The sequence below is a fragment of the Numenius arquata genome, chromosome W (genome assembly GCF_964106895.1).
Source record: "Numenius arquata chromosome W, bNumArq3.hap1.1, whole genome shotgun sequence".
NCBI classification, from domain to species: domain Eukaryota; kingdom Metazoa; phylum Chordata; class Aves; order Charadriiformes; family Scolopacidae; genus Numenius; species Numenius arquata.
In genome coordinates, this window is record NC_133615.1 from 3,293,542 (window position 1) to 3,318,316 (window position 24,775).

The 24,775-nt window shown below is 48.9% G+C and overlaps 1 protein-coding gene across 4 annotated transcripts in view; it reads right to left on the bottom strand.

The window, feature by feature from the left end:
- The window catches only part of LOC141476625 (CBP80/20-dependent translation initiation factor-like), a 135,575-nt gene that overhangs the window by 38,682 nt on the left and 72,118 nt on the right, over nucleotides 1-24,775 (bottom strand). For 3 of the 4 annotated variants that reach the window (XM_074165403.1, XM_074165401.1, XM_074165400.1), the window contains 2 exons: nucleotides 7,171-7,612; nucleotides 4,648-4,977 (listed from right to left, as the gene is read on the bottom strand). In XM_074165403.1, coding sequence (XP_074021504.1) covers nucleotides 4,648-4,977; nucleotides 7,171-7,612 — 772 coding nt within the window. The remainder of the gene's footprint in view (nucleotides 1-4,647; nucleotides 4,978-7,170; nucleotides 7,613-24,775) is intronic. The other variant, XM_074165402.1, reaches the window with a different exon arrangement.

Consider the following 24,775-nt stretch of genomic DNA (forward strand, 5'->3'; position numbering starts at 1 on the left):
ATACCCTTGGCTCTGCATAGCTCGGATGCAGACACAGCTCTGCTATAAAGAGCACGGCCGTTTCAACAGAGGAATACGCCAACTTATGTTACATGCGAAGGGTTTGGGGCACGTTGCTTAACACCCCCCCCCACTGAAAAATAAAAAAAAAAAAAGGCAACTCAGCCTGGACATGCCAGTGAGTGAAACTATGACAAGGAAAAACCTCTTTCAGGAGACTTACTTTCAATTTATTAATTAAGAAGGAATTTCTAGAAGGGTTATGAAACCATGTTATGTATCCACCAAGATGTTCTTGTTCCATCCTCCCAAGTTCAGAATCACAGAATCACAGAATCTTCTAGGTTGGAAGGGACCTTCAAGATCATCTTGTCCAACCATCAACCTAACTGACAAAAATAAACACCCACGAAACAACAAAATGCAACACCGTCACTAAACCGTATCTCCCAGCACCATGTCAACCTGTCTTTTGAACACTTCCAGGGATGGCGCCTCAACCACCTCCCCGGGCAGCCAATTCAGCCAGGTCCATCCCAAGGGCTTGGGCAGCCCAAAACAGCTCCTTGTACCAAACTCAATGAGCAGAAAATCAAACCCAATTAACCCCCACCCAGTGCCGAGCTCTTGTGTGGCAGCATCTCCCTGAGCTTGACCAGTTGCTCACCCCAGGACTCCCCTTTCTGCCTCTCCCTTCAGCATCCTGAAAGGTTTGCAGCACCCAAATTCAAGCCTCAGCCAAGATTTGGGACCAAAACAAAGAAGGAGGGATAAATTCAAAGAGAATTTTCCCCAATAGGTCCCTTTAGAGCCTGAAATGGTGTAACCCCGGCCGGGGGGATGCTCTGCAGAGGAAGATGCCAGCAGGGAGAGGGGTGACGTTATGGCATTCCTACGCCGCGGCGCTGGCATCTGTTTTGGGATCAAAACAAGTCCCCTGAGTTAAGCTGCAAAGACGTGCACCCCGAGTGCGAGCACCTCGTCAAACAGCTGAAAATATAAGAGGAGCCAGGTTAAAAGGAGAGTTTATTGCCTATTCTACGGGAAGAATCCTTGCTGGATATAGGGATGCTGTCTATAGGTACCGGGATGCTGGTGGGGTGGCTCAACGAGTTAATATATTAATTTATGAGATCCCCCGGTGGGGCTGAGCCGTTGCCATCGCAGTCCCAAGAGAAAGGGACAAACAAGCCCCTACAAAACAGGAGCATCTGCCGGGAGCAGATGGGGGGGGGGGGGGCGAGCGGTCCAGCCCCAGGCGCCAGCAGCGCAAGGGGAGGGAGGGAAGGGGGGGGGATCACGTTGATCCCGATTTATCACACCCCGGCAGAGTAATTCCCCAGCTCGCCGGTGGCCAGCAAGCCGAGCTCCTTACGTCCGGGGATCAGATTAGTCTGAAAGGTGCTAGAGAGACATAAATCCAGCTCTAGAGCAAGCGTTTTATTAAAAGTTTCTTCTTTTTTTTTTTTTTTTTTTTTTTTTCTTTTTAATTAATGGTAAATATTATGGTTGGACTAGATGATCTTAAAGGTCCCTTCCAACCTAGACAATTCTATGATTCTAAATTACCTAGGAATGGCTGATGGGAAATATCTGAGAGCGGAGGGGCCGGGACTGGAATTGGGCGATGTTATATCATCAACCATATATATCAATCTATCATATTGATATTGAAATATCAACATTGTATCATCAACCATATATCAATATATTATATTAATACATGAATACATCGAGATGATATCCATATTGCTCCAAAAATCCGTATTTTATCTAAAACACCCATATGTTATCCGATAGTGCGTACTCCTATCGATAATATATCATCAAGCAATACCATCAACCCCCTTATTTCACATCAAGGCAACTGCGATGAGTATTTTGGGCTTCAAACCCGGGTCTGTCTCCAGTCAAGGGTTATCAAGCCTGAACGTAACACCAAAATTCCCAGTTTACGGCTCGACCAAAGCATTGCATGAATCTGCGTGAATGCATCCGATGTTTTTGCCTGGAAAAAGAAACCGCGCTTGGAGACAGTCAAAAACCTTTTCTATCAGAAAGGAAACGTTAAATTATTTAATTTCACGCAGCACTTTGCTTTTGACCTGCAGTGATCTGTCACCTTTTGCCCCGTCGAGATATTTTTAATAGATGTGCAATTTGGGGCTGAGTAAATCCCTTTCGCATATTTTTTCTACGCTCCAGCGCTTGAACTCGGTCTCACCCCTGCTCAGTCTTTGCATTTCATTTCTTCCCAGCTTTCCACAACGGACGCCATGGTCCCATCACGCCGAGACTGGTTACGTGTTCCTGGAAAGCACTTTGGGGCTCTCTGGAGATATGAGATATATTATTTATCCTTCATTCATGCTATGAGGAGGTGAATGTGAAGCCAGTTGTTATTGCACATGATGCTACAGTGGAAGTAGGTCTACTGGGTCAGTTTGGAGGGGTGGAAATGCTGGGACAAGAGAAGAAAACAAGTTGGAAGACTATTCCCTAACCCAGAAGGACTTCCATCACCCTCAATTTTTGGATAACGCCCTGCTGTTCCCTGGCCATCGCTCCTGGACTTTATTTTGGATTTCTTAGCATTGCTCAGTCAAATGGGGGAAGATACAGGAATGACCTGGCATGGGAAAAGCGGGATGTACGGAGGGTTTGGAGCTCACTCCAGTCCCTTGCTGCTAAATCTGGGACTGATGCTGATGGCAATTCGTCTCCTCCTGCTTTATAGATAGGAAAAGTCACTGCCTAGGACATGTAATGGGCAGATGTGTCTGCTGCCCAAGGACTGGTGGATGAGAAGCTCAACATGAGCCAGCAAAGTGCACTGGCAGCCCAGAAAGCCAACCGCATCCTGGGCTGCATCCCCAGCAGCGTGGCCAGCAGGGCCAGGGGGGGATTCTGCCCCTCTGCTCCGCTCTGGGGAGACACCCCTGCAGTGCTGCCTCCAGCTCTGGGGCCACCAACAGCAGAAGGACATGGACCTGTTGGAATGGGGCCAGAGGAGGCTACGTAGATGTTCCGAGGGCTGGAGCCCCTCTGCTGTGAGGACAGGCTGAGAGAGTTGGGGGGGTTCAGCCTGGAGAAGAGGAGGCTCCAGGGAGACCTTAGAGCCCCTTCCAGTCCCTAAAGGGGCTCCAGGAAAGCTGGGGAGGGACTCTTGATCAGGGAGGGGAGCACTAGGACGAGGGGGAAGGGTTTGACACTGAAGGAGGGGAGATTGAGATGAGATCTGGGGAAGAACTTCTTTGCTTGTGAGGGTGGTGAGAGCCTGGCCCAGGTTGCCCCGAGAAGCTGTGGCTGCCCCATCCCTGGAGGGGTTCAAGGCCAGGCTGGATGGGGCTTTGAGCAACCTGGTCTGGTGGGAGGTGTCCCTGACTGTAGCAGGGGCGTTGGAAAAAGATGATCTTCAAGGTCCCTTCCAACCTGATTTTATCACTGATTCTGTGATACAATGACTTTGCAGGGGAGTAGAGAAGGAGCGGGCACAGGGAGAGGTGCTGGGTTTGATACAAACCCAGAGCAATGAGAGAAGCAAAACCGGACCAGTGACTTTGCAGAATTATCTTATGGTATGTTAAATATTGATTTACATTATTTTATTTTTCCTTAATTTATATTATTTATTTTTCCCTTCTTGCTGTGTTGCCTGAAAGTCAACCCAGCCCACACGAGGTACCGGCAGCCAGAACCAGCATTCAAGGGATGATCCCCAGCAAGAAGGGCAAGAAGACGTGTCAAAACCTGGAGCGACCCCGTGCACTAAATGTGTGGAGAACAGAGAAATGAAAGGAGAGCTTTGTACGTGTCGCAGATGATATGTGTGGGTGAAGGAATGGCCAAACGGAATCACATATTAAATTAAAGATGGAAATTCATGGTTTCAGCCTTAAATGTCCCATCTCCAGAGAGGTAGAAAGATGTAGGTCCATGTGACACCCTCCCCAGAAAGCAGCTCCCTTTTTGATGGTGGCACTACAGTAAAACACACTGTCCCCCAGCAGATCATGGGCAGTTGAGGACAGTCCCGTTTCCCGATCATCCATTGTTAGCATGGACCATTTATCAGAGCCACTGCTTTTATCTCCCCCCCCCCGAATCTGCTGTTGCTGACAGTTTTGGAGCAGAACAATCAACCAGTGCTGAGTAATTACCCGGAATAATTAGCAAATACAGAAATTATTTGTTTGGGTTGCAATCAGAAACCAGGAGCGAGCCCTTCAGCCAGGTTACACAACCAACAGCCTACTCAGGGACCATGACTTGACCTGATGGAGACGGACTTCAGCCGAAAGACCTTCCACTCTGAGACCCTCCATGTCCACTTCTCTTCATGCCATGGGGATGCTGCCACAAGCAACCCACCTATTTCACAGATGGGCCCTGGTGTGAGATACCATAATTCCACATACAGCTCAAGAAATGGGACTGAAGAGCAACTTGACAATGCCCCCAGTGCCACGTTATCTATGGTAACCACTAAAGATGTGCACAGACAAAATTAGCAGGTACATTTCTCTTGTCCTCTCATCAACCGGCTTCAAAATGAACTTGGTAACAGCTCAGCTCCTGACCAAATGCATGGTAAGATCAGGTGGGGTGAAGCTGCAGGCATCTACCCAACTAATTTTATCTCATTACCTGCAACATGTTGAGGAGCAGACTCCGGAATTTGGTTCCTTCCACCATGAAAAGGGCCATTTTGTCACAGAGCTTGGCTGCCGTGGAAGCAAAGCTGCGGTCCGTCACCGCTTTCTGGTAGATGGTCTTGACTATCTCCCCCAGCATCTCCTCAGAGTTGGTAGAGTTCTGGGCTTCCTCCATGAAGGTGGTGAGCTTGGAGTCAACGTCACTGCTGTTGTTCCTCATGCTGTTGAGGATTTCAATTAATTTGTCCATTTTGTTCTTTTCGGGATTGGTGGTTTCCACCGTGACTTCGTCCTGGTCCGTGAAAAGGGAAAGACAAGGCATCTGTTACACAAGGAAAAAACAGATATATCAGCCCTTGTCCTTCCACAAACAGCAAAGGGGGAAGGGGATTGGGGAGACATATAAACAGACAGAGAAAAATCAAAGCATCATTTAAAGCACTGAAACCCACAAGTGAATGAGTCCCGCCCCAGAAATGTTCTCTTTCTCCAGTTCCCACAGTACTTAATCCCAGAGTCCTCCTCCTCGGCTCAAGGAGAAGACGTCCTTGATGGTCCTTAGCCGGGATGCCAAGGTCAGACCACTCTCGACTGCCTTTGGCATCTTGGACAGGGTTCTGTCTGCACCATGGTGACAGTGGACATTTTTTCGTCTCTATTTTGAAAGTGCACTGATGTTTGCGAAAATATCTACTTTTTAAATACATATTTAACATTCTAAATTGAGATCAAAGGTGTCACATGATCCCGCCATTAGAAAAACTTTAACTTTTCCACCTCTTGACTGTGACACTTCTTGCTTCACCTCACTACCCTGGAATTTATTGCTTCTTTTCAATATTTAATTATGCATTTGTCCTTTTCCCCCAGCGTACAGCATGCAACCTGCTTATTATGGTCTGCTCCTTTCCCTTCTCCTAGTTCAATCTTAAAATGTTCTATACAATACAAACCTGTAACAATTTTTTTGGACAACCCCAATGCCAGTTGGAATTGTCCAAAACACCGATCAGGAGACCGGTTGCGTTGACTACACCCGCCCAAGAGTGGGTGCTTATGTGATGTGTTTCTTATAAGACTATAAATTCACAGGGCCGGCGTTAAAATGAATACTCTGAAAGTCTCTGCGATACTCCCATTGCTTTAAAGAACATAAAAATAACTTACAAAATCTTTTCCTCCCCCTCATGCCACACACATAAATAGTAAGTGCACATGCATCCAAAGGTATACATTTCTAACATGCACTCCCATGGAATTGTATATGTTCAGGTTATTTTTGCTCTGTATTTTGGAAATCTCATTGGAGATACCCCCACGGGCGCATTTTCCAGTCTGACAGAAGAATCTCCAGAGAAAGGATCTGAGTTTCACAGGGGGCAAATGCAGATATCATCTCCGAATTCCTCACAAATCTGCGGCTGAATATTGTTTCCAAAAAGGATTTCTCCTCCGTCACTTGCATGTAATAGTTTTGTTATTGTTGGGTTGTTGGAAGGAAGGGGGAGAGATAAGGGCGTTTCGATTCATTGCTGAGATAAATGGATATCAACTTTTAAGTAGCTGACTCGGACTATTCAGCACTCAAAAGTCAAAGCTCTATAATTGTGGAGACAAATTGCCTTTTTTAGGCCTCCTTGAAAAGCAGATGAGCTCTGCAGACCAGGAGGAAGTCAGTTTGGATCCACTGTTGGAGAAGGAGCACCCGCGTTGCAGCTCACGTGTTCACCAGCCTTCCCCAAGGGTCTTTTTATGGGTAGGGGGAGAGTTCCCAGTCCTTTTTGGAGAAGGACATGGACCTGTTGGAATGGGTCCAGCAGAGGGCCACGAAAATGATCAGAGGGCTGGAGCACCTCTCCTGTGAGGACAGGCTGAGAGAGTTGGGGTTGTTCAGCCTGGAGAAGAGAAGGCTCCGTGGAGACCTTATAATGGCTTTCCAGTCCCTAAAGGGGGCCTGCAGGAGAGATGGGGAGGGACTCCTGATCAGGGAGGGAGGAGAGCCATTGGACGAGGGGGAATGGTTTTAAACTGAAAGATGGGAGATTGAGAAGAGATACTAGAAAGAAATTGTTTACTGTGAGGGTGGTGAGACACTGGCCAAGGTTGCCCAGAGAAGTTGTGAATGCCCCATCCCTGGAGGGGTTCAAGTCCAGGTAGGATGGGGCTTTGAGCAACCTAGACTAGTGGGAGGTGTCCCTGCCCATGACAGAGGGGTTTGAACTCGATGATCTTTAAGGTCCCTTCCAACTCTAACCATTCTATGATTCTATGAACTCAAGATAGTAGCAACTTCAACCAAGAAGTCAAGCTAAGAACCTTAGTGATGTGTCGGATAAAAGGCCTCCTGAAGAAGCACAAAGACACTTCAAGAGAAGTGTTGACACTGGGAGACTAAGGTAAGTTGGGTGCCTTCATGGAAAGGTCCCTTGAGCCCACCCTACCCTTTGTATGGAGAATGGCCAACAGCCAGACTCTTGGAAAAAGGGAAACTCAACATTTCCCTAAGAAATAATACCTTCTCTTTTAGTCTCCTCCGCAGCCTGTCTTTGGAAGACTGAAGCAAATTGATCTTGGGTCTTTCCCCAATGCGCTCATGAATACTGTCTTTCCGCTTGGTCTCTGGCTCCTGGATGTACTGCTGAGACTGTTTCTCCACAGCCTCTGGGCCTCGGTGCGTCTCCACAGGAATATGCACCGTGCAGACAGAGGTGTCCTCGATTTTCAAATTCTCAGTCTCTTTGGCGTTTCTGTGCGTTTCTTTGTCGTTAGGTGAGTGTTTCTGGTTGTGGTGCCATCTCCGGTTTTGGCTGTAGCCGTGGTGGCCCGTCCTGCCTGAGGAGTGAGGGGCCTGGCCTCCTTGGTAGAGTTTCTGGTGGTCCCTGTTGTGCTTGGTGCCACCTTGCTGATGATCTGCGTGCTGTTGAGGCTTGTTCCCACCGGGAAGTCTCTGCTGTCTCCTGGAAAGTCAAAGGAAGTTGTTAGTACACCCTTTCCTGCATGGTCCTGTTTGGTCAACACATGTCCCACCAAAGACCCTGGCCCTTGGTGGGTGAGCTCTGTGGGTCTCCCTATCATAAAAGGGGAGCCCATTTCTTGGTATCTAACACAACCTAGTACCAAATCATGCCTCAACCTCTTTTGATAACAGGCATATTCCAGCTGAAAGTTTTCATGAATGGTTAGACAACGTGTCTTTGGTTCCCAGGAAAATCTCTCCCAGGTTTCTGTGTTGCTTCCACGTTAAACCAGGGAAGACCTGGCTAGTGCCAGCAATGAGAAGTCACGCAGGCAAGAAATATCAGGAGATACTTTTCCCTTAAGATCTAAAGAACTCCTAATATACCTGGCCTGCAGCACTGCTTGCTCCTCTTACTTGTCACCTCTGCTGTACCAACACGGCATTGGTTTCCAGATCACCATTTTAAGTGTACTGGGAATTTCTAAGAGAGCAAAAAAAGCTAAAAAGCAAATTACCAAGTAAAAGAGGTGCCCACACCAAATGGTTTTGTTTGGCCTTTCTTTATGCGTGTCCTTCATCATTGCTACACTGGAATAGGACAAGTACATGGATGAAGAAGCTGAGGACCACATGTGGCTCAGGTAGCCCAGGGAGCCAAGACCATTACCTCCGCATAGGAGGCTGGGTGAATATGGCTCGAAGTGGGTAACATGGAAATTCCACAGGCACAAAGAGGAGGAATTGCCCACAAATGGTTTGCTCAAGATACTACAGCGGCTCAAAAGGGGTGAGGAAGCCCCTGTGTGCTGGTCGTAACCGGTAGGTGAGATGGCAGGTCCCCAAAAAACAATAGTTGAATGGAAGAAATCGTAGAATGGTTTGGGTTGGAAGGGACCTTAAGGACCATCCAGTTCCGATCCCCCTGTGATGGGCAGGGACACCTCCCACCACACCAGGTTGATCAAAGCCCCATCCAACCTGGCCTTGAACCCCTCCAGGGACGGGGCAGCCACAGCTTCTCTGGGCAACCTGGGCCAGGGTCTCACCACACTCACAGCAAAGACGTTCTTCCCCAGATCTCATCTCAATCTCCCCTCTTGCAGTTTAAAACCGTTCCCCCTCGTCCTAGTGCTCCCCTCCCTGATCAAGAGTCCCTCCCCAGCTTTCCTGGGGCCCCTTTAAGGGACTGGAAAGGGCTCTAAGGTCTCCCCGGAGCCTTCTCTTCTCATTATTGAGGATGCAGTTAAGATGGAGATGGAGATCCATCCATGGAGATGGTCTCCATTAAGATGGAGATGGGCTCCCTTCACCTGGGACGGCGCAGGGTCAGCGGCAGCTCCCTGTATGTTTGCTGCCTCTTTAACACTCAGTATTGGCTCTGAGAGCACAGGGCTCCTTACAGGCTTCCTTAACTCCCAGCTCCTTACAAGGCTGCTGGGAGCAGCGCTGGAGGCTCGCAAGGGACATGTCCTCATCATTGTCCCCTGAAACAGGGAAACAACCGTGAGTGCTGCGGTGACCACACCAGTCTGCACCCACTATAATCCCCCTGCTCAGCTTCATCCCTTACCCCAAACCCCCTCTTCCATTTGGATAAAGAGCAGCGTTTATTTAAAACCCGTCGCGTAGCAATTAATTTTATTTTCATCATCTCCACCGCTCGGCTGAAACACATTCAGACGAAGGAAGTGGCCATTCACAAATCCATTTCAATGGTCAGCGGCTAAACAGTCTCCAGCCTCGCCTGCCAAAGCCATCTGCCCATCAAATCTGTGTTCCTTGGCATCCCCAGGAGTTAAAACCTATTTTCCGAGGCCAACTGGCTCTTAACCATAAAGAACGAGGGCTCGTGTTTGGCCAACGCGGGACCAAGAGGCTTGTTCGTGGTGGCAGTGGAAGGAATTTGTGTTTAGTCTCAGACCACTGGATCCGGTTTTCTGAGATATTCAACATGCTTTTTTGGTTTTGTTTTTTTTTTATTTATTTTTTTACAAGCTGAGTGGCGGGGAATTAAAAAAAAAAATATATATATAAGGAGATGGGGGAAGCTTTCCCGTTTGCTGGAGCTTACGAGCATTTTATGAGGACGGATTCTCCTCATCAAGTTTTCCTGGCATTTCTTTTGTTTCCTCTCAGTAACGCAATCACACAAACCGCTTTGTAAAGAGCGACGCTTATTAAAAGGGGCATGTCAAAATAAAAGTTAGTTAAAACCTTTATCTAAGCACTGAGCCCTTACACTCTTCAGGTTTTGCTGATATAATTCCGCGTTTGCTTTCTGTGGTTTTCCTCTTCTCTCCTCACAGGCACCCGGATTTAACCGTTTGGATGCAATTTCAGCCTTGGGTTTATAAGCCCAGAGAGGCTGCTACTTTATTTAAGTGGCAAAGATGGCACAGAAACGGGAAAAGCTGCAAAGAGACACAGCTTTAATTTAAGCAGGGGGAAGGCAAACCGCCTGGAAATGAGCTGGGAACCAACCTCCTGCAAGGTTTCCTGCAAAAAATTTTCCTGCAAAAAATTCCTGCGGGAATTCCTGCAAGAAACGCAGGCAGGGACGTGGTTTGTTTTTTTTTTTTTCCTAAAGATCATGATGATATTATAAACCAAACTGTTTCTGTTTGAAAGAATAACAATATATATATTAATTAATTATTAATACTAATTAATATTAATTATTAATATATATTAATATAATAATAATAATAATAATAAAGGTTTACGATTAAAAAAAACAAACCACTTAAACCAACGTGGAATGTGTAAGATGGTACAAGTACCTAAAGGGTGGGTTGAAGGATGATGGAGCTGGACTCTTTTCAGTGGTTGCCAGCGATAGGACATGGGGCAACGGGCACAAGCTGGAACATAGGAAGTTCCATTTAAATATGAGGAGAAACTTCTTTCCGGTGAGGGTGCCAGAGCCCTGGAACAGGCTGCCCAGGGAGGTCGTGGAGTCCCCTTCTCTGGAGATCTTCAAGACCTGCCTTGATGCAGTCCTGAGTGATGTGCTCTGGGCAACCCTGCTTCAGCAGGGGAGTTGGACTAGATGATCTCTAGAGGTCCCTTCCAATTCTGACAATTCCGTGATTCCGTGATTCTGTTGGGTTTGGGGTTGTTGCAATAAGAGGGGGGGAGAGGACGGGCAGCTCTGTCCCCATAAAGGACAGCGAAAAGGCACCGTCCCCATGGCAAGGGACAGAGCAAACACAAAGCGAAGCTCTGCAAGTCACTGACCACAGGATAGAAAACAAGAAAAAAAGGCAAGAAATAAAAGGCAAAGGAAGGAGAATGGCAAACAAGAAGCAACGTCCGTGACTTGGCAGAAGGCAGGGGTCTAGAGGAGCATCCAGCATTCAGGCAAAGACTTGTTGTGGGCTTTTATCTTCCCAACACCCCAGCGAAGAAGAAAAGCCAAGAAGAAATAGGACTCTGCAGCGAAGAAGAGCAAAAGCTGGGAGAACAGAGCCCAGATCTTAAAACTTTTTTCACTGCATCACAAAGCCAGGCAGATTGGGATGTCCTCTCCCTGAGGAGAAGGACTTGGGGGTGTTGGTGGATGAGAAGCTCAACACGCTCCAGCAGCGTGCGCTGGCAGCCCAGAAAGCCCCCCACATCCTGAGCTGCATCCAGGGAGGGGAATCTGCCCCTCTGCTCTGCTCTGGGGAGACACCCCTGCAATGCTGCCTCCAGCTCTGGGGCCACCAACAGCAGAAGGACACGGACCTGTTGGAACGGGTCCAGAGGAGGCCACGGAGATGCTCCGAGGGCTGGAGCCCCTCTGCTGTGAGGACAGGCTGAGAGAGTTGGGGGGGTTCAGCCTGGAGAAGAGAAGGCTCCAGCGAGAACTTAGAGCCCCTTCCAGTCCCTCAAGGGGCTCCAGGAAAGCTGGGGAGGGACTCTTGATCAGGGAGGGGAGCACTAGGACGAGGGGGAACAGTTTTAAACTGAAAGAGGGGAGATTGAGATGAGATGTGGGGAAGAACTTCTTTGCTGTGAGGGTGGTGAGAGCCTGGCCCAGGTTGCCCAGAGAAGCTGTGGCTGCCCCATCCCTGGAGGTGTTCAAGGCCAGGCTGGAGAGGGCTTTGATCAACCTGGTCTGGTGGGAGGTGTCCCTGTCCAGGTCAGGGGGTCAGAACTGGATGGTCTTTAAGGTTCCTTCCTTCCAACCCAAACCATTCTATGATTCTCTGTCCCATCCTTGCTCTCAGGTGTGACTGAGATGCTGGGGATATGAAGAGCCCCAGGAAGGGGCAAGATGGGGACCAGGTCACCCCACTGCTCACACCCACTGTGGGTTGAGTTGATAGAAACAACCTTGTGCTTGCTCAAGGGCAGGAGAGCCGGGATGGTGGCTTGGGGTGACATTGTAGGAACCCAAAGGCACTTCCCAGCCCAGAGTTTTTGGCCTGCGATGCCAAAGGGAGGAACGGCTGAAGCTTGAATCACACAGCGAAATCTTCGAGAAAAGGAAGAATTCATCCCTTGGGGAGACCTCATAGCGGCCTTCCAGTCCCTGAGGGGGGCTACAGGAAGGCTGGGGAGGGTCTGTTTACAAAGGCCTGCAGTGACAGGACGAGGGGCAATGGCTTTAAGTTGGAGAAGGGGAGATTTAGATTGGATATTAGGAAATAGTTATTTACCATGAGGGTGGTGGAACACTGGAACAGGTTGCCCAGGGAGGTGGTTGAGGCCCCTTCCCTTGAGAGATTCAAGGTGAAGCTCGACGAGGCCCTGGGCAACCTGGTCTAGTTGGGGGTGTCCCTGCTGACTGCGGGGAGGTCGGACTAGATGACCTTTGGAGGTCCCTTCCGGCCTGGACCAATCTATGAAGCTATGAATCCCAGATAAATGCCACAGCTACTGGGAAATCCTTCGTCTGTCCCCTGTCCCTGTATGCTCACCCTTTGCTGTAAAGATGTGACACCTTGCAGAGGACCCTAGTTCAGCTACAAGAAAAAGTATCTCGACAGCACAACGGTCTCTTAATTCTTGGCTCCATTTAATGTTCAATAACTATTTTCACTTCAAAGGCCAAATTCTGAATCAGTTCAAAACTCTCCCTGACTTCAGTGGGACATGGGATTTGGCCGTCGGTCAACGTGGAAACTAAAGAGACATTCGGAGTCACAAGGAAACTGCAGAAGCACTAAAAACCAAGGGGAGACAGTTCAGGGTTGGCCAAGCTGGAAATAGGATGGTATCGCTTCTGCTATCGTTTCTCCACCGATTTTTTTTTTTTTTTATTAGTATTATTATTATTTAATTAACTAAACGAGATACCTTTCAACAGAAGTTAGATCTGACAAACGGCTGCCCTGTCGGAGGAGCCTACGTAAACAAATCTAAGGCTTCAGCTGTCTCGGTGATTATCAGCCTACGTGCTCCGAAATATGGGATTCCTGCAAGTTTTTACTACATCGTTTGGTCCCGAGGAAAGGGGCTGGAAGGCACAAGGCTGGGGAAAATAACTCCAGACACGTGGACAGCTGTGGTCTAAAACACAGTTGCTCCGTCCCGTCAGCCCTGCTCATATCCCCCCGAGCGAGATAAGTCCTCTGAAAGCCCCCACCATTTGTCTGGCATGTGGAGAGCCGGAGGACAACGCGGGGTTACATTCTCCTGGTGGTTGTGGGGAGATTTGGTTAGGTAATCCCTGAAAATACCGAGAAGTATGGAGCTACATCTCCAATGGCACTCGAGACATTTACCCCATGGTGCAGAGCATCCATCCGGCCAAACAGACTAAGATCCCATCCGTGGGCTCAGGAACTGAGTGCTCCGGACATCCTGGCTCTTGCTTTTGAAGAACCTTCCTGGACACCACACTTGTCCTCAGTCCCAGGCAACTCTCCCATGGGACAAACCCTCCTGAGCACACTAAGCTCCTCAGAGGGGAGGAATGTGGGTTTTGTCCTGCTTTCACGCAGAGCCTGACACCTGGTGGACATGGCCAGGGCCACCCAGCAATTAACAACTAATATGGACTTGCAGCCACTTGGGCAAGAAGTTGAGAAGAAAGAGCTGTGCCATAGCCAAGGTCAAACAATCTGCATCCCCTTCATCCTTCTGATGCTTGAATGAAAACATTCCTCACTGCATTTTGCTGACAGAGTTTCTCTCCATTCTTTCTTCTGCCCAGGTAGGATCTCATCTCTGTGCCAGGGTCAGCCCCAGGAATATGATGCTAAGTCTCAGGAGTATCCCACAATCAGCTTTGCTATTACTATGCCTGTAATTAATTAGCAATTGTCGTTACAAGGGACAGATTAAGATCTGCTGCAGAAATGGACACTGTGGAACCTTCCACCTCCATGAGGACCACAGATCCCACTGATTCATGGCATCTCCCAAAGCTGGAGGAGCAGAACACCCCCAAAACACACGGTGATGGCAATGGCAAACGGAGGACTGGTGGAGCTGGCTCTATGGGATGAAGGGCCACCTCTCCCCACCATCTTTTTGAAAATCCCACCGTAATTTTTCACTGAGAGGGAGGGAAATTAAATAAAACTCTTAGAGTCACCCCTGAAAGAGGTAAATTCACAGAGATGCACAGCAATGGGGTTCTTCCTTGCTGTACTAGTTACCCGCCCAGGATACTCAGCCTGAAAAGGAAAGCAAAGTCCTCTGGAACATCCCCTGAACCAATCAACTTCTCCAGGCACAGCCTTTCTGAACAAAACATATTCCAGCCGGACCAGTTGCTTCACTTTGCGTGATGCAGCTCCACAAATAACTGGAGTGGAACCCCCGAGCAGGAGCTGCCGGAGGGGTCTGGGCACGGCAGTGGTGCTGTGGTCAAAACCACCCATCACCACTAGCTTTGGGCATCTAAGGGACATTGTGGTCCAAACTGGAGGGCCTCAAGGATCCCAGTTAGGAGCTGGTGGAATTTTACAGCAGCTAACGTGGTCCTGGAGGTCTAATTCTGCTCTGGGAGGTCAATGGGAACATTGCTATTAATATAATGAGGAGGAAGGTCTGAATTTCTATTCTAGAGGCCTGACTTCCCCCCAAAGTATTCTTCACCAAACCTACGTCCATCAAAGGGATCCTGATGTCTTACGTACATGTATAATGACAACTCAGCGTTGCTTCGGTGCAGGGAGCACCACAGCCCAGCCATGGCCGTTTTCTACCCTCGCTACGATTGAGAGTGGGAAACAACCAAATAAGCTTGACGGTTCCACACAATTTAATCAAAAGACCTCAAAGCCCCACAGAGAAGCAACAACCACCAGCTCCGGGGACGAAGAACACAGGACTTGTGTTGTGTTTTCCCTTTGGCTTTCTCTCTCAAACTGGTTTCGCTTGGCTCCAGTTTTTGTTTGCATTTTTTTCAGATGAGAAGGGAACAAGATGTCATGTTCGCTCCTCAAAACAAAAATGAAATTATTCACACTTCTTTTATGCCTTTCCGTTCCTAGGGTTAAAGTCCATCCCGATCACCAGACCCAGCCTGTGCGTCTGGACGGACACAGCATTTTGGAAGTGTAGAAAATCAACCTGTCAAAATGGTGATGATCAGGACCTAAAATCATCTTTGAACAGTTGAGACATAATAGGTCTTACACGTACGCATCCCTGACAACATATAACGAACTCTAGAAGACAAGCACAGCCAACAAAAACAATACTATGAGGGTAGAGATGGTTTTGATGAGGCTCACAGCGTCTGGCTGCTGGGAAAAGCGTTATGAAACCTTCACATGAGCTGCCTACCTGGGAACAAATCCTCTCGTCATCGCCTTGGTCTTGGGATGCAGCCGCTGCAGATAACCCTCCCCTGGGCCTGGACATCATATCTGTCTTTGTTTGCTAGAGATGATTTCGTTTGGCCCTTACAACACAATCGGACCCACTATAAACCAACAGGGTAGCAATGATTTTCATGGTGAAAGTGGTGAAACCCAGGCCCAGGTTGCCCAGAGAGGTGTGAGATGCTCCATCTCTGGAAACATTCAAGATCAGGTTGGACGGGGCTCTGAGCAACCTGATCTAGTTGAAGATGCCCCTGCTCATCATAGGGAGGTTGGCCTAGATGGCCTTTAATCATAGAATGGTTTGAGTTGGAAGGGACCTTAGATCATTGAGTTCCAACCCCCCTGCCATGGGCAGGGACACCTCCCACCAGACCAGGTTGATCAAAGCCCCATCCAACCTGGCCTTGAACCCCTCCAGGGACGGGGCAGCCACAGCTTCTCGGGGCAACCTGGGCCAGGGTCTCACCACCCTCACAGCAAAGAAGTTCTTCCCCACATCTCATCTCAATCTCCCCTCTTTCAGTGTCAAACCCTTCCCCCTCATCCTATGGCTCCCCTCCCTGATCAAGAATCCCTCCCCAGCTTTCCTGGAGCCCCTTGAGGGACTGGAAGGGGCTCTAAGGTCTCCCTGGAGCCTTCTCTTCTCCAGGCTGAACCCCCCCAACTCTCTCAGCCTGTCCTCACAGCAGAGGGGCTCCAGCCCTCGCAGCATCTCCATGGCCTCCTCTGGCTGCGCTCCAACAGGTCCGTGTCCTTCTTACGTTGGGGACTCGATGGTCCCCAGCATAAAGGTCCCCAACTTTAAAGGTCCCTTCCAACCTAAACCATTCTATGATTCAATGATTGAAGGGCTTCACACAGAGACACCCAAGGTGCTCACGCAGTAACCCATCCAAAAAAGGGGTGTAGTATTGACACAAAGCATGGTTCACCATGGGATGCACTACCTTCTCCTATGGGATGCTGGGTGATTTGACCTTCCCAAACACAGCAACGGGCCTGATTTCTCCCTGTGCCTTCCTGCAGCATCACTTCACACCATCGGTGTCCACTACTTCCCACGCCACAGTGATGGACACTCACAGGACCACCAGATGAGCGCCCAGTCTGCAGGCAGGAGCAGAGACAGTGCTGTTGGGCTGAAAGGACACGGCACAAAGTCCATCAGCACAGACTAAGCGAAGCATTGAAGAGCAAACGTCTCCTGCCGAAGTCCAACGAAAGTCCTCACATACTGCAACGCCTGGCCGCACAGGCTGCCTGAGTCAGCTTATTTTCTTCTAAGCTTCATGGAAATGAATCTTCAGGAGGAATTTAAGTAGCTGTTTTGCAACACCAGCTTGGGAAAGACATCCCAAGTACAGATGGCATGCGAGAGATCTCCAAAACAGCTCTTTAAACCCTTTGCTGGATCTCCCACAAATCATTAGGGATGTCCAGATGGAGGCCCCTGTTGCACAGACCGGGCAACCAGTTAGGAAGACACCCCCTGGACTTCAAGGCTGGTTGCCCAGACTGGTGGAGAAATCACTGCAGTGATTTCATGTAGAAATTGCTTGGAAATGGTTCTCTTCGTAAACTACATTGCTTGGAATGATGTTTTTTGGATTCTTAGCGTACTGTAAACACGATTGCAAAAATTACATGAAAACCATAGGAAAATACAGTGACAAGGAACTGATTCCAGTTTAGTCGAAATAGTTTAACGCTGGAAGACACAACCGTGGTACGTGACGTTTCCCAAACATCTGCTGAGTGCAAATACACACGGATCCTGGACTACTGGTAAGAATGCGAATGGAGTGAATCAAGAATCATCTTTTACTACTTTGCAATAAAAGAGCTTAAATCGCAGACTCCAGGCTGCCTCCTTTAAAAATACACCAAGGCCGCTCAGTTATCCCGAGATCTGATAATCCTCCAAGAGATATAAACTTTAAACTCGTGCCAAGATGCACAGACACAGCCCACCACTGTCCCTCTGTGGTCCTGTCCCTCAAGAGACATCCTAAATAGTACGTACGAGCCCCCACCTGCTGCCTTTTGGTTCAGCTGTCTTCCTTTAGACCTCTGTGACTCTTTGACCTGCAAGCCAGGAGACATCCTAGGGTTTTTTTTTTTTTTTCCCATATCCTATTTATACCGGTGCTTTCTAGTGAAGAAATAAATGTCTTTTCTGTAGAAGCTAAGGCAAGATTTGACAGGATCTCCTAACAGCTGTCCAGACACATGAGCTGACCCAAAGTCAACGGCAAGCAATAACTTCCGACACTGGGATCTGCTAAAACACCAACCCAAGGAGCAGAGATGCTTTGGACTTGTGTGTGCCAGAAGCCTTTATCAAATAGATTTTATTAAATAAACTGCTTTAAAAATGATGCAGCATTTAGCATAGAGCTTTGGGAGCTGGGACTGATCTGCACATTGACTTATTGCAAGCCAGTGACAATCCCTGGAGGTGTTCAAGGTCAGGTTGGACGGGGCTTGGAGCAACCTGGTCTAGTGGGAGGTGTCCCTGCCCAGGGTAGGGGGTTGGAACTGGATGATCTTTAAGGTCCCTTTCAACCCAAACCATTCTATGATTCTATGATTCTATGAATCCTAAGTGGTTCCCCAAATGTTTACCTAAGTCCATCTCACTGTCAAAAGAAGAGCTGTCTCCTCTTGACCCCATTCCTGCCTCCTCTCTCCATGCAAAGTCTCACATGGATGTGAGCTATGCCAGGGTCTGAACTACTCCAAAAATTTATTTTCTCTTGGGTAAGTTGCCACTCATCAGTTTGGATGGGAACACGCTGCCCGGGTGGAGGCAAGGTCACCTTCTGCAGCTCCATGTAGCTGCTGGCTCTTGCTCCTTGGGGACCAGCACCACCCCCCCAGCTTTAATCGGGAAGTCGAGATGATCCAGAGCATCTGCACAACGCTGGGAATGGATGGAGCAATGTTAGTTTAAAGGAAATAAAGCAGCCTGTTGTCCACTCATGCCCTGGAGGCTGTCACGCTAAATAAAGACATTATCAGAGAAAGAGCAGATACTTCAGCGCCTTCATGCCTGTTAATGACCCCGGCACCTTCCGAATCAATCTAGGGACTGGCTTTCCCACAGATGGTCCCTTGGAGACAGACTGCTGTGGCTTTAGTCGGAATAAATGGAAACAAAACAGTTAACAAATATCCAAAAATAGAGCGTAGTTAACTTCTTTCTTTTTTTTTTTTTTTTTTTGTTTTTTTAATACGGAGATGAAAAATCCCTGGGTGATTTACGTGCCAGCAGAGATATTAACTGCATATAATAGATGCAATATTTTTAATACTAATATTTTGGGCTGAGACAAGAGCGGGAATGGAAAGTATTTCCAGTGCCTTGACTTCTTTATTTTGCAAACATCAGTTGCTAACTGGGGTCAGACAGAAATATTGTTTCTGCAACAAGAGCCCAAACAGCTCGAGCTGGCAACTTCTTCACGCACTAACCATGCCAGGAGGCCCTGCAGAGCTTCAGCGTGTTGCTCCCTCCCAGGTCTTTGGGGCCAAAGTCCCCAACTTGGGCTTGCAGGGAGAAGGAGAGGGTGGTAAACGTCATCCTGCAGAGGGGATGGCTACTTGCCGTGGCCAAAAATTGGAAGTCACCTGTGAAACCATATAGTCACACTGTCATAGTGCTGCTGGGCTTCCTCAAATGGGCCAGGTCTCATGGAAAGACCTCGTGTGACACGGGGGATGCCATAAGACCTTTTTTTACCCATCAAAACATTGCCCTCTGCTCGCCCTTACTTCTCAGCTCAGTTGCCTGGAGAGCAATCTGGTGGCATAAAGCCCTCAGTGCTCGTTCCAAGCGATCATCAGCAAGGGCACATTTACATTCGAGGATTGAGAGCAGGAGAAAAAAACAAGTTATTTCACTTCATATCCACTCCAGCGACCAGCTGCTGACAACACCTCCATGAACTCTTGCTGGAAAACAACGTGTAGATGGATAAACCCGTTTCCAGTCCTGAGGAGCCATGCAGGAAACACTCCACCAAAGAGAAAACCATTTCAATAACAGATTGGTTTCCTAGCGCAGAGGAACCTGTCGCTATATTTCCTTCCCTCAATTCTGGCCGGCTGAAATAGCATCACGTAGACAGTTGTGTTTTGCACTACACGACACCAAAAGAGCAGCCTTGAAGAACGGTCTCATGGGTGACGGGGTTCGCACATACAAGGATCTGGTGGCCACAGGTTCACTGCAAGGTCTGTGATGGGGGAAGGTCCAACTACAGCCCTTTCCAACCTTTCTGCCTCGGTTCCCTCGCAGGGGAAGGGGGTTGTTGAGAGCAGCCTTTAGCCAAAAAGCACTTTGAGGTTGAGGGACAACAAAACACCGCAGCGTTGTTTCATCTTTGGCTGTCTTCCAGTCAAGAGCTGTCAAGAGCTGGGGACAGCTCTTGAATTGCTCCCCTGTAGCTCTTCCTACAGCTGATTGACCCAACAGCACCCTACGCTTTGCCCACGTGATGAGGACTTTCCCTGCCAGGTTGGTAAAAAATAAATGCCACGTCATCAGCCTCTAAAACACCACCCATGCAACCACGATGACCAAGGTGCCCTGGGTGGAGGCCACAAAAATGATCCAAGAGCTGGAACACCTCTCCTGTGAGGACAGGCTGATGGAGTTGGGGTGCTCAGCCTGGAGAAGAGAAGGCTCCGGGGAAACCTTATTGTGGCCTTTCAATAATAAAAGGGGGCCTAGAAGAAAGATGGGGATGGACTTTTTTGTAGGGCCTGTTATGACAGGACAAGGGATGATGGCTTTAAACTAAAAGAAGGGAGATTTAGACAAGATAGAAGGAAGAAATTCTTTAGTCTGAGGGTGGTGAAACCCTGGTCCAGGTTGCCCAGAGAGGTGGGAAATGTCCCATCTCCTGGAAACATTCAAGACCAGGTTGGACGGGGCTCTGAGCAACCTGATCTAGTTGAAGATGTCCCTGCTCACGGCAGGGGGATTAGACTAGATGGCCTTTAAAGGCCCCTTCCAAACCATTCTATGATTCCACAGTAGGCACTGTTGAATGCTTCTGTTGATGGTTTTGCTTTCAAAACTCCAAAACCTGCTTTAAATGCTGACTCCCACTTGGCTGAACACAATCGAAGAGCTAAGGTAGCGTTCAAAAGGCACTGAGTCTGCAGTCACAGCCACATGACCACTTTAACTCTCACGACATGAAACGAAGGATGGTTCAAAATAAGCAAAAAGTTCTTCACATAACGCACAGTTGAACTGTGGAGCTATGCTATAGGAGACGCGAGCACCAGGAGTTTAAAGGGGTTCAAAAAGCACATTGCCAAATTCATGAAAGGAAAATCCATCAAGGGGCTACTGGGCACAAAAGTGAGCAAATGTGGTCCCGGCAGATCCGCAAAGTGTAAATTCCTGGAGAATCACAGAATCATTTTGGTTGGAAAGGAACTTTAAGATAATTGAGTCCAACTGTTAAGAAGATGAGAGCACTGCTGGAAAGCAGCATTACATGTACACCATGTTCTTCTCACGCTCCTCCTGGTGTAATAGAATCATAGAATGGTTTGGGTTGGAAGGGACCTTAAAGACCATCCAGTTCCAACCCCCTGCCATGGGCAGGGACACCTCCCACCAGACCAGGTTGATCAAAGCCCCCTCCAAACTGGCCTTGAATGGCCAGGGGCGGGGCAGCCACAACTTCTCTGGGCAACCTGGGCCAGGGTCTCACCACCCTCCCAGCAAAGAATTTCCTCCTGAGATCTCATCTCAATCTCCGCTCTTTCAGTTTAAAACTGTTCCCCTTTGTCCTATGGCTCCCCTCCCTGATCAAGAGTCCCTCCCCATCTCTCCTGTAGGCCCCCTTTAGGTATTGGAAGGCTGCTGTAAGGTCCATTGCTGGTCACCAGGCCAAGTGGTCTGGTCTGACCCACCACAGCTCTCCCCCAGCTCTTACTGATCTCCTGACGAGCTCCAGTGCACCACCAGAACATTTTCTTGCAAATGAAAAACTCCTGGCCCTCTACTGATGCAGGATGGCGTGGCAACCATAAGATAAGGTGACTTATCTCCCAGCTGGGTGGAGGGGTTGCAGCGTAAGGCACTCTGCACGCAAAGGCAATTACCACCGCCCAGCTCACGTGCCATAATTCATTAAGCCGCAATAACGCAATCACCCAGCTGAGCCCTTTTAGGAACAAACCGCCGAGACAATATTGCCCTCTGGGGACCTGCAGTTCGGAGAATTAATTTAGTGTAATAACTCCTGGCGATGTTGCGGACAATCAAACTGAAAGAAATGATGATCTGTCTCTAAATTGCCTGGAACCAACCCCTCGGCTGATGCCCTGTGACCGCTGGTGAGGTCAAGTGCGTACTGTTTGTTCAGGACTTTTATGCCTATGAACACTTAATCCTTGAGGAACCTCATTGTGAAGGATCAACACTTCAACAAGGAGTTCTTCACCTTGTTCTCTGGGATGCTCAGCTTCAGCCGGCACAGCTTTCTTAGTCTCAGGGTTCAGTTTTAGGTAGTCCTGTGAGGACCAGGGAGTTGGACTCAATGATTCTTATGGGAGCCTTCCAACTAGACATATTATACAATTCCTTTCTGTGATGCACCTTTAGAATCATAGAACTGTCCAGGTTGGAAGGGACCTTTCAGATCGTCGAGTCCAACCATCAACCCAACACTGACAAAACCCACCACTAAACCATGTCTCTCAGAGCCATTTCTGCCCGGCTTTTAAATACCTCCAGGGATGGTGACTCCACCACTGCCCTGGGCAGCCTGGTCCAATCCTTGGATAACCCCTTCCATGAAGAAATTTTTCCTAATATCCATCCTAAACCTCCCCTGGCGCAACCAGGAGGCCATTTCCTCTTGTCTCATCGCCTGTTCCTTGGGAGAAGAAACCGACCCCCCCTGGCTACATCCTCCTTTCAGGGAGTTGTAGAGAGCGAGAAGGTCTCCCCTCAGCCTCCTTTTCTCCAGGCTGAACACCCCCAGCTCCCTCAGTCTTTCCTCACAAGACTTGTTCTCCAGACCCCTCACCAGCTCCGGTGCCCTTCTCTGGACCCGCTCCAGCCCCTCAATGTCTTTTTTGCAGTGAGGAGTTGTTAAAAAGTTCCTGTTAGTTCAGTTATTCCTGAAAACGTGGCCTGTTCTTCACCACTAGTCCAAAGTTTCTAAACCTTAAGGAAAAAAATTATTGGTCCTGAGTTTGCTCAGGAGAAGAGCTTTTTGCAGCCACAGTTACACTGGCTCAACTCCTCTGCACCCTGCTCAGCATGGCACAAATCCAGTCTGGGCGGAGAATGGATGGAGACAGCCCTGAGGAGAAGGACTTGGGGGTGCTGGTGGATGAGAAGCTCAACACGAGCTGGCAACGTGCACTGGCAGCCCAGAAAGCCAACCGCATCCTCGGCTGCATCCCAGCAGCGTGGCCAGCAGAGCCAGGGGGGGATTCTGCCCCTCTGCTCTGCTCTGGGGAGACACCCCTGCAGGGCAGCCTCCAGCTCTGGGGCCACCAACAGCAGAAGGACATGGACCTGTTGGAGCAGGGCCAGAGGAGGCCAAAGAGATGCTCCAAGGGCTGGAGCCCCTCTGCTGTGAGGACAGGCTGAGAGAGTTGGGGGGGTTCAGCCCGGAGAAGAGAAGGCTCCAGGGAGACCTTAGAGCCCCTTCCAGTCCCTCAAGGGGCTCCAGGAAAGCTGGGGAGGGACTCTTGATCAGGGAGGGGAGCCATAGGATGAGGGGGAAGGGTTTGACACTGAAAGAGGGGAGACTGAGATGAGATCTGGGGAAGAACTTCTTTGCTGTGAGGGTGGTGAGAGCCTGGCCCAGGTTGCCCAGAGAAGCTGTGGCTGCCCCATCCCTGGAGGGGTTCAAGGCCAGGCTGGATGGGGCTTTGAGCAACCTGGTCTGGTGGGAGGTGTCCCTGCCCATGGCAGGGGGGTTGGAACTCGATGGTCTTTAAGGTCCCTTCCAACTTGAACTATCCTATGATTCTATGATCCCTGGTGGGTTTGGGATGTTCCCTCTGTGACCCCAAAGTGAGACTTTGTGGTGGCTCCGGTAACCCCCATCAGCTCCCAAGAGGGCATAGAGAAGACAGGAATATAAAGAGGAGGATAAAAACCTGATTTCCAGATGCTGCTTCAGGGGTTCAGATCCACGTGCCATCAAACCTGATTAATTTGACTTGGAAATCCTACTGAGAAGGAAAAGGGTGTTTCAGCCTTTTCAATTCCTTCCCTTCCTCTCTCTTTCTCCTGTTTCAACACCATTTATTGAGGTCCCTAAAAACACTGCAAATCATTTTGCTCCACGCTAGTTTTCAGCAAGTACCCAGTCCATCCCAAACATTTCGTTTTGTTCCAGCCAGGAACAGCACCCGGGCACTAAAATAACGTCTCGATATTGTTGCTTTCTTTAATAAACATCCTCTCCTCTCACTGCAAAGCTCTCAGTAAATGACCCTGGAAGAACAAAAGACGTTTCTGTATTGTTTTAAGTTCTCTTCCTTTCTGAAAACCTCAATTAAAACGGTGAAAAAGCAAACGCGTCGTTACTATACTCTGTAATTATGAACTCATTTCTATTCACTCGCCCAGCAGGAGAGGTTTGTCCCGGTGACCTCTGAGAACAGGTTTCGAAGGCTTTTCCAAAATTTCACAGCCTTAAAACCGACACGTTCGTGTCGGCCATAAAACACGTTCACTTTCGCCTTCACCCAAAATAACTCGCAATCTTAAAATCCAGGGTGAGGGCCATTCCTGTGACTATTTTTATTTGGGAAAGGAGCCCTAGCGCTGGCCATGAATAGATCGGCATGGGAAGGGCTCTGGAAATAGTGCAGCCCTTCAAGGCAGCGTGGAAGTTGCATGAACACGGCCTGTCAGCTTATTGTAAAGAGTTTTCAGGGCTACGACGATGATGAGGGGACTAGAAGATCTCTCTGATGAGGAAAGGCTGAGGGACTTGGGTCTTTTTAGTCTGGAGAAGACTGAGGGGGGATCTGATCAAGGCCTATAAATACTTCAAGGGTGGGTGTCAGGAGGATGGGGTCAGGCTTTTTTTCAGTGGTGCCCAGGGACAGGACAAGAGGAAATGGGCACAAACCTGAACATAAGAAGTTCCACCTAAACATGCGGAGGAACTTCTTTGCTGTGAGGGTGGCAGAGCCCTGGAAGAGGCTGCCCAGAGAGGTGGTGGAATCTCTGTCTCTGGAGACATTCAAACCCCGCCTGGATGGGTTCCTGTCCAACCTGCTCTGGGTGACCCTGCTTTGGCAGGGGGTTGGACCAGATGATCTCCAGAGGTCCCTTCCAACCCCTACCATTCTGTGATTCTGCGAATTTTCAAATAAATACCTTGCATGACATGCTCCTG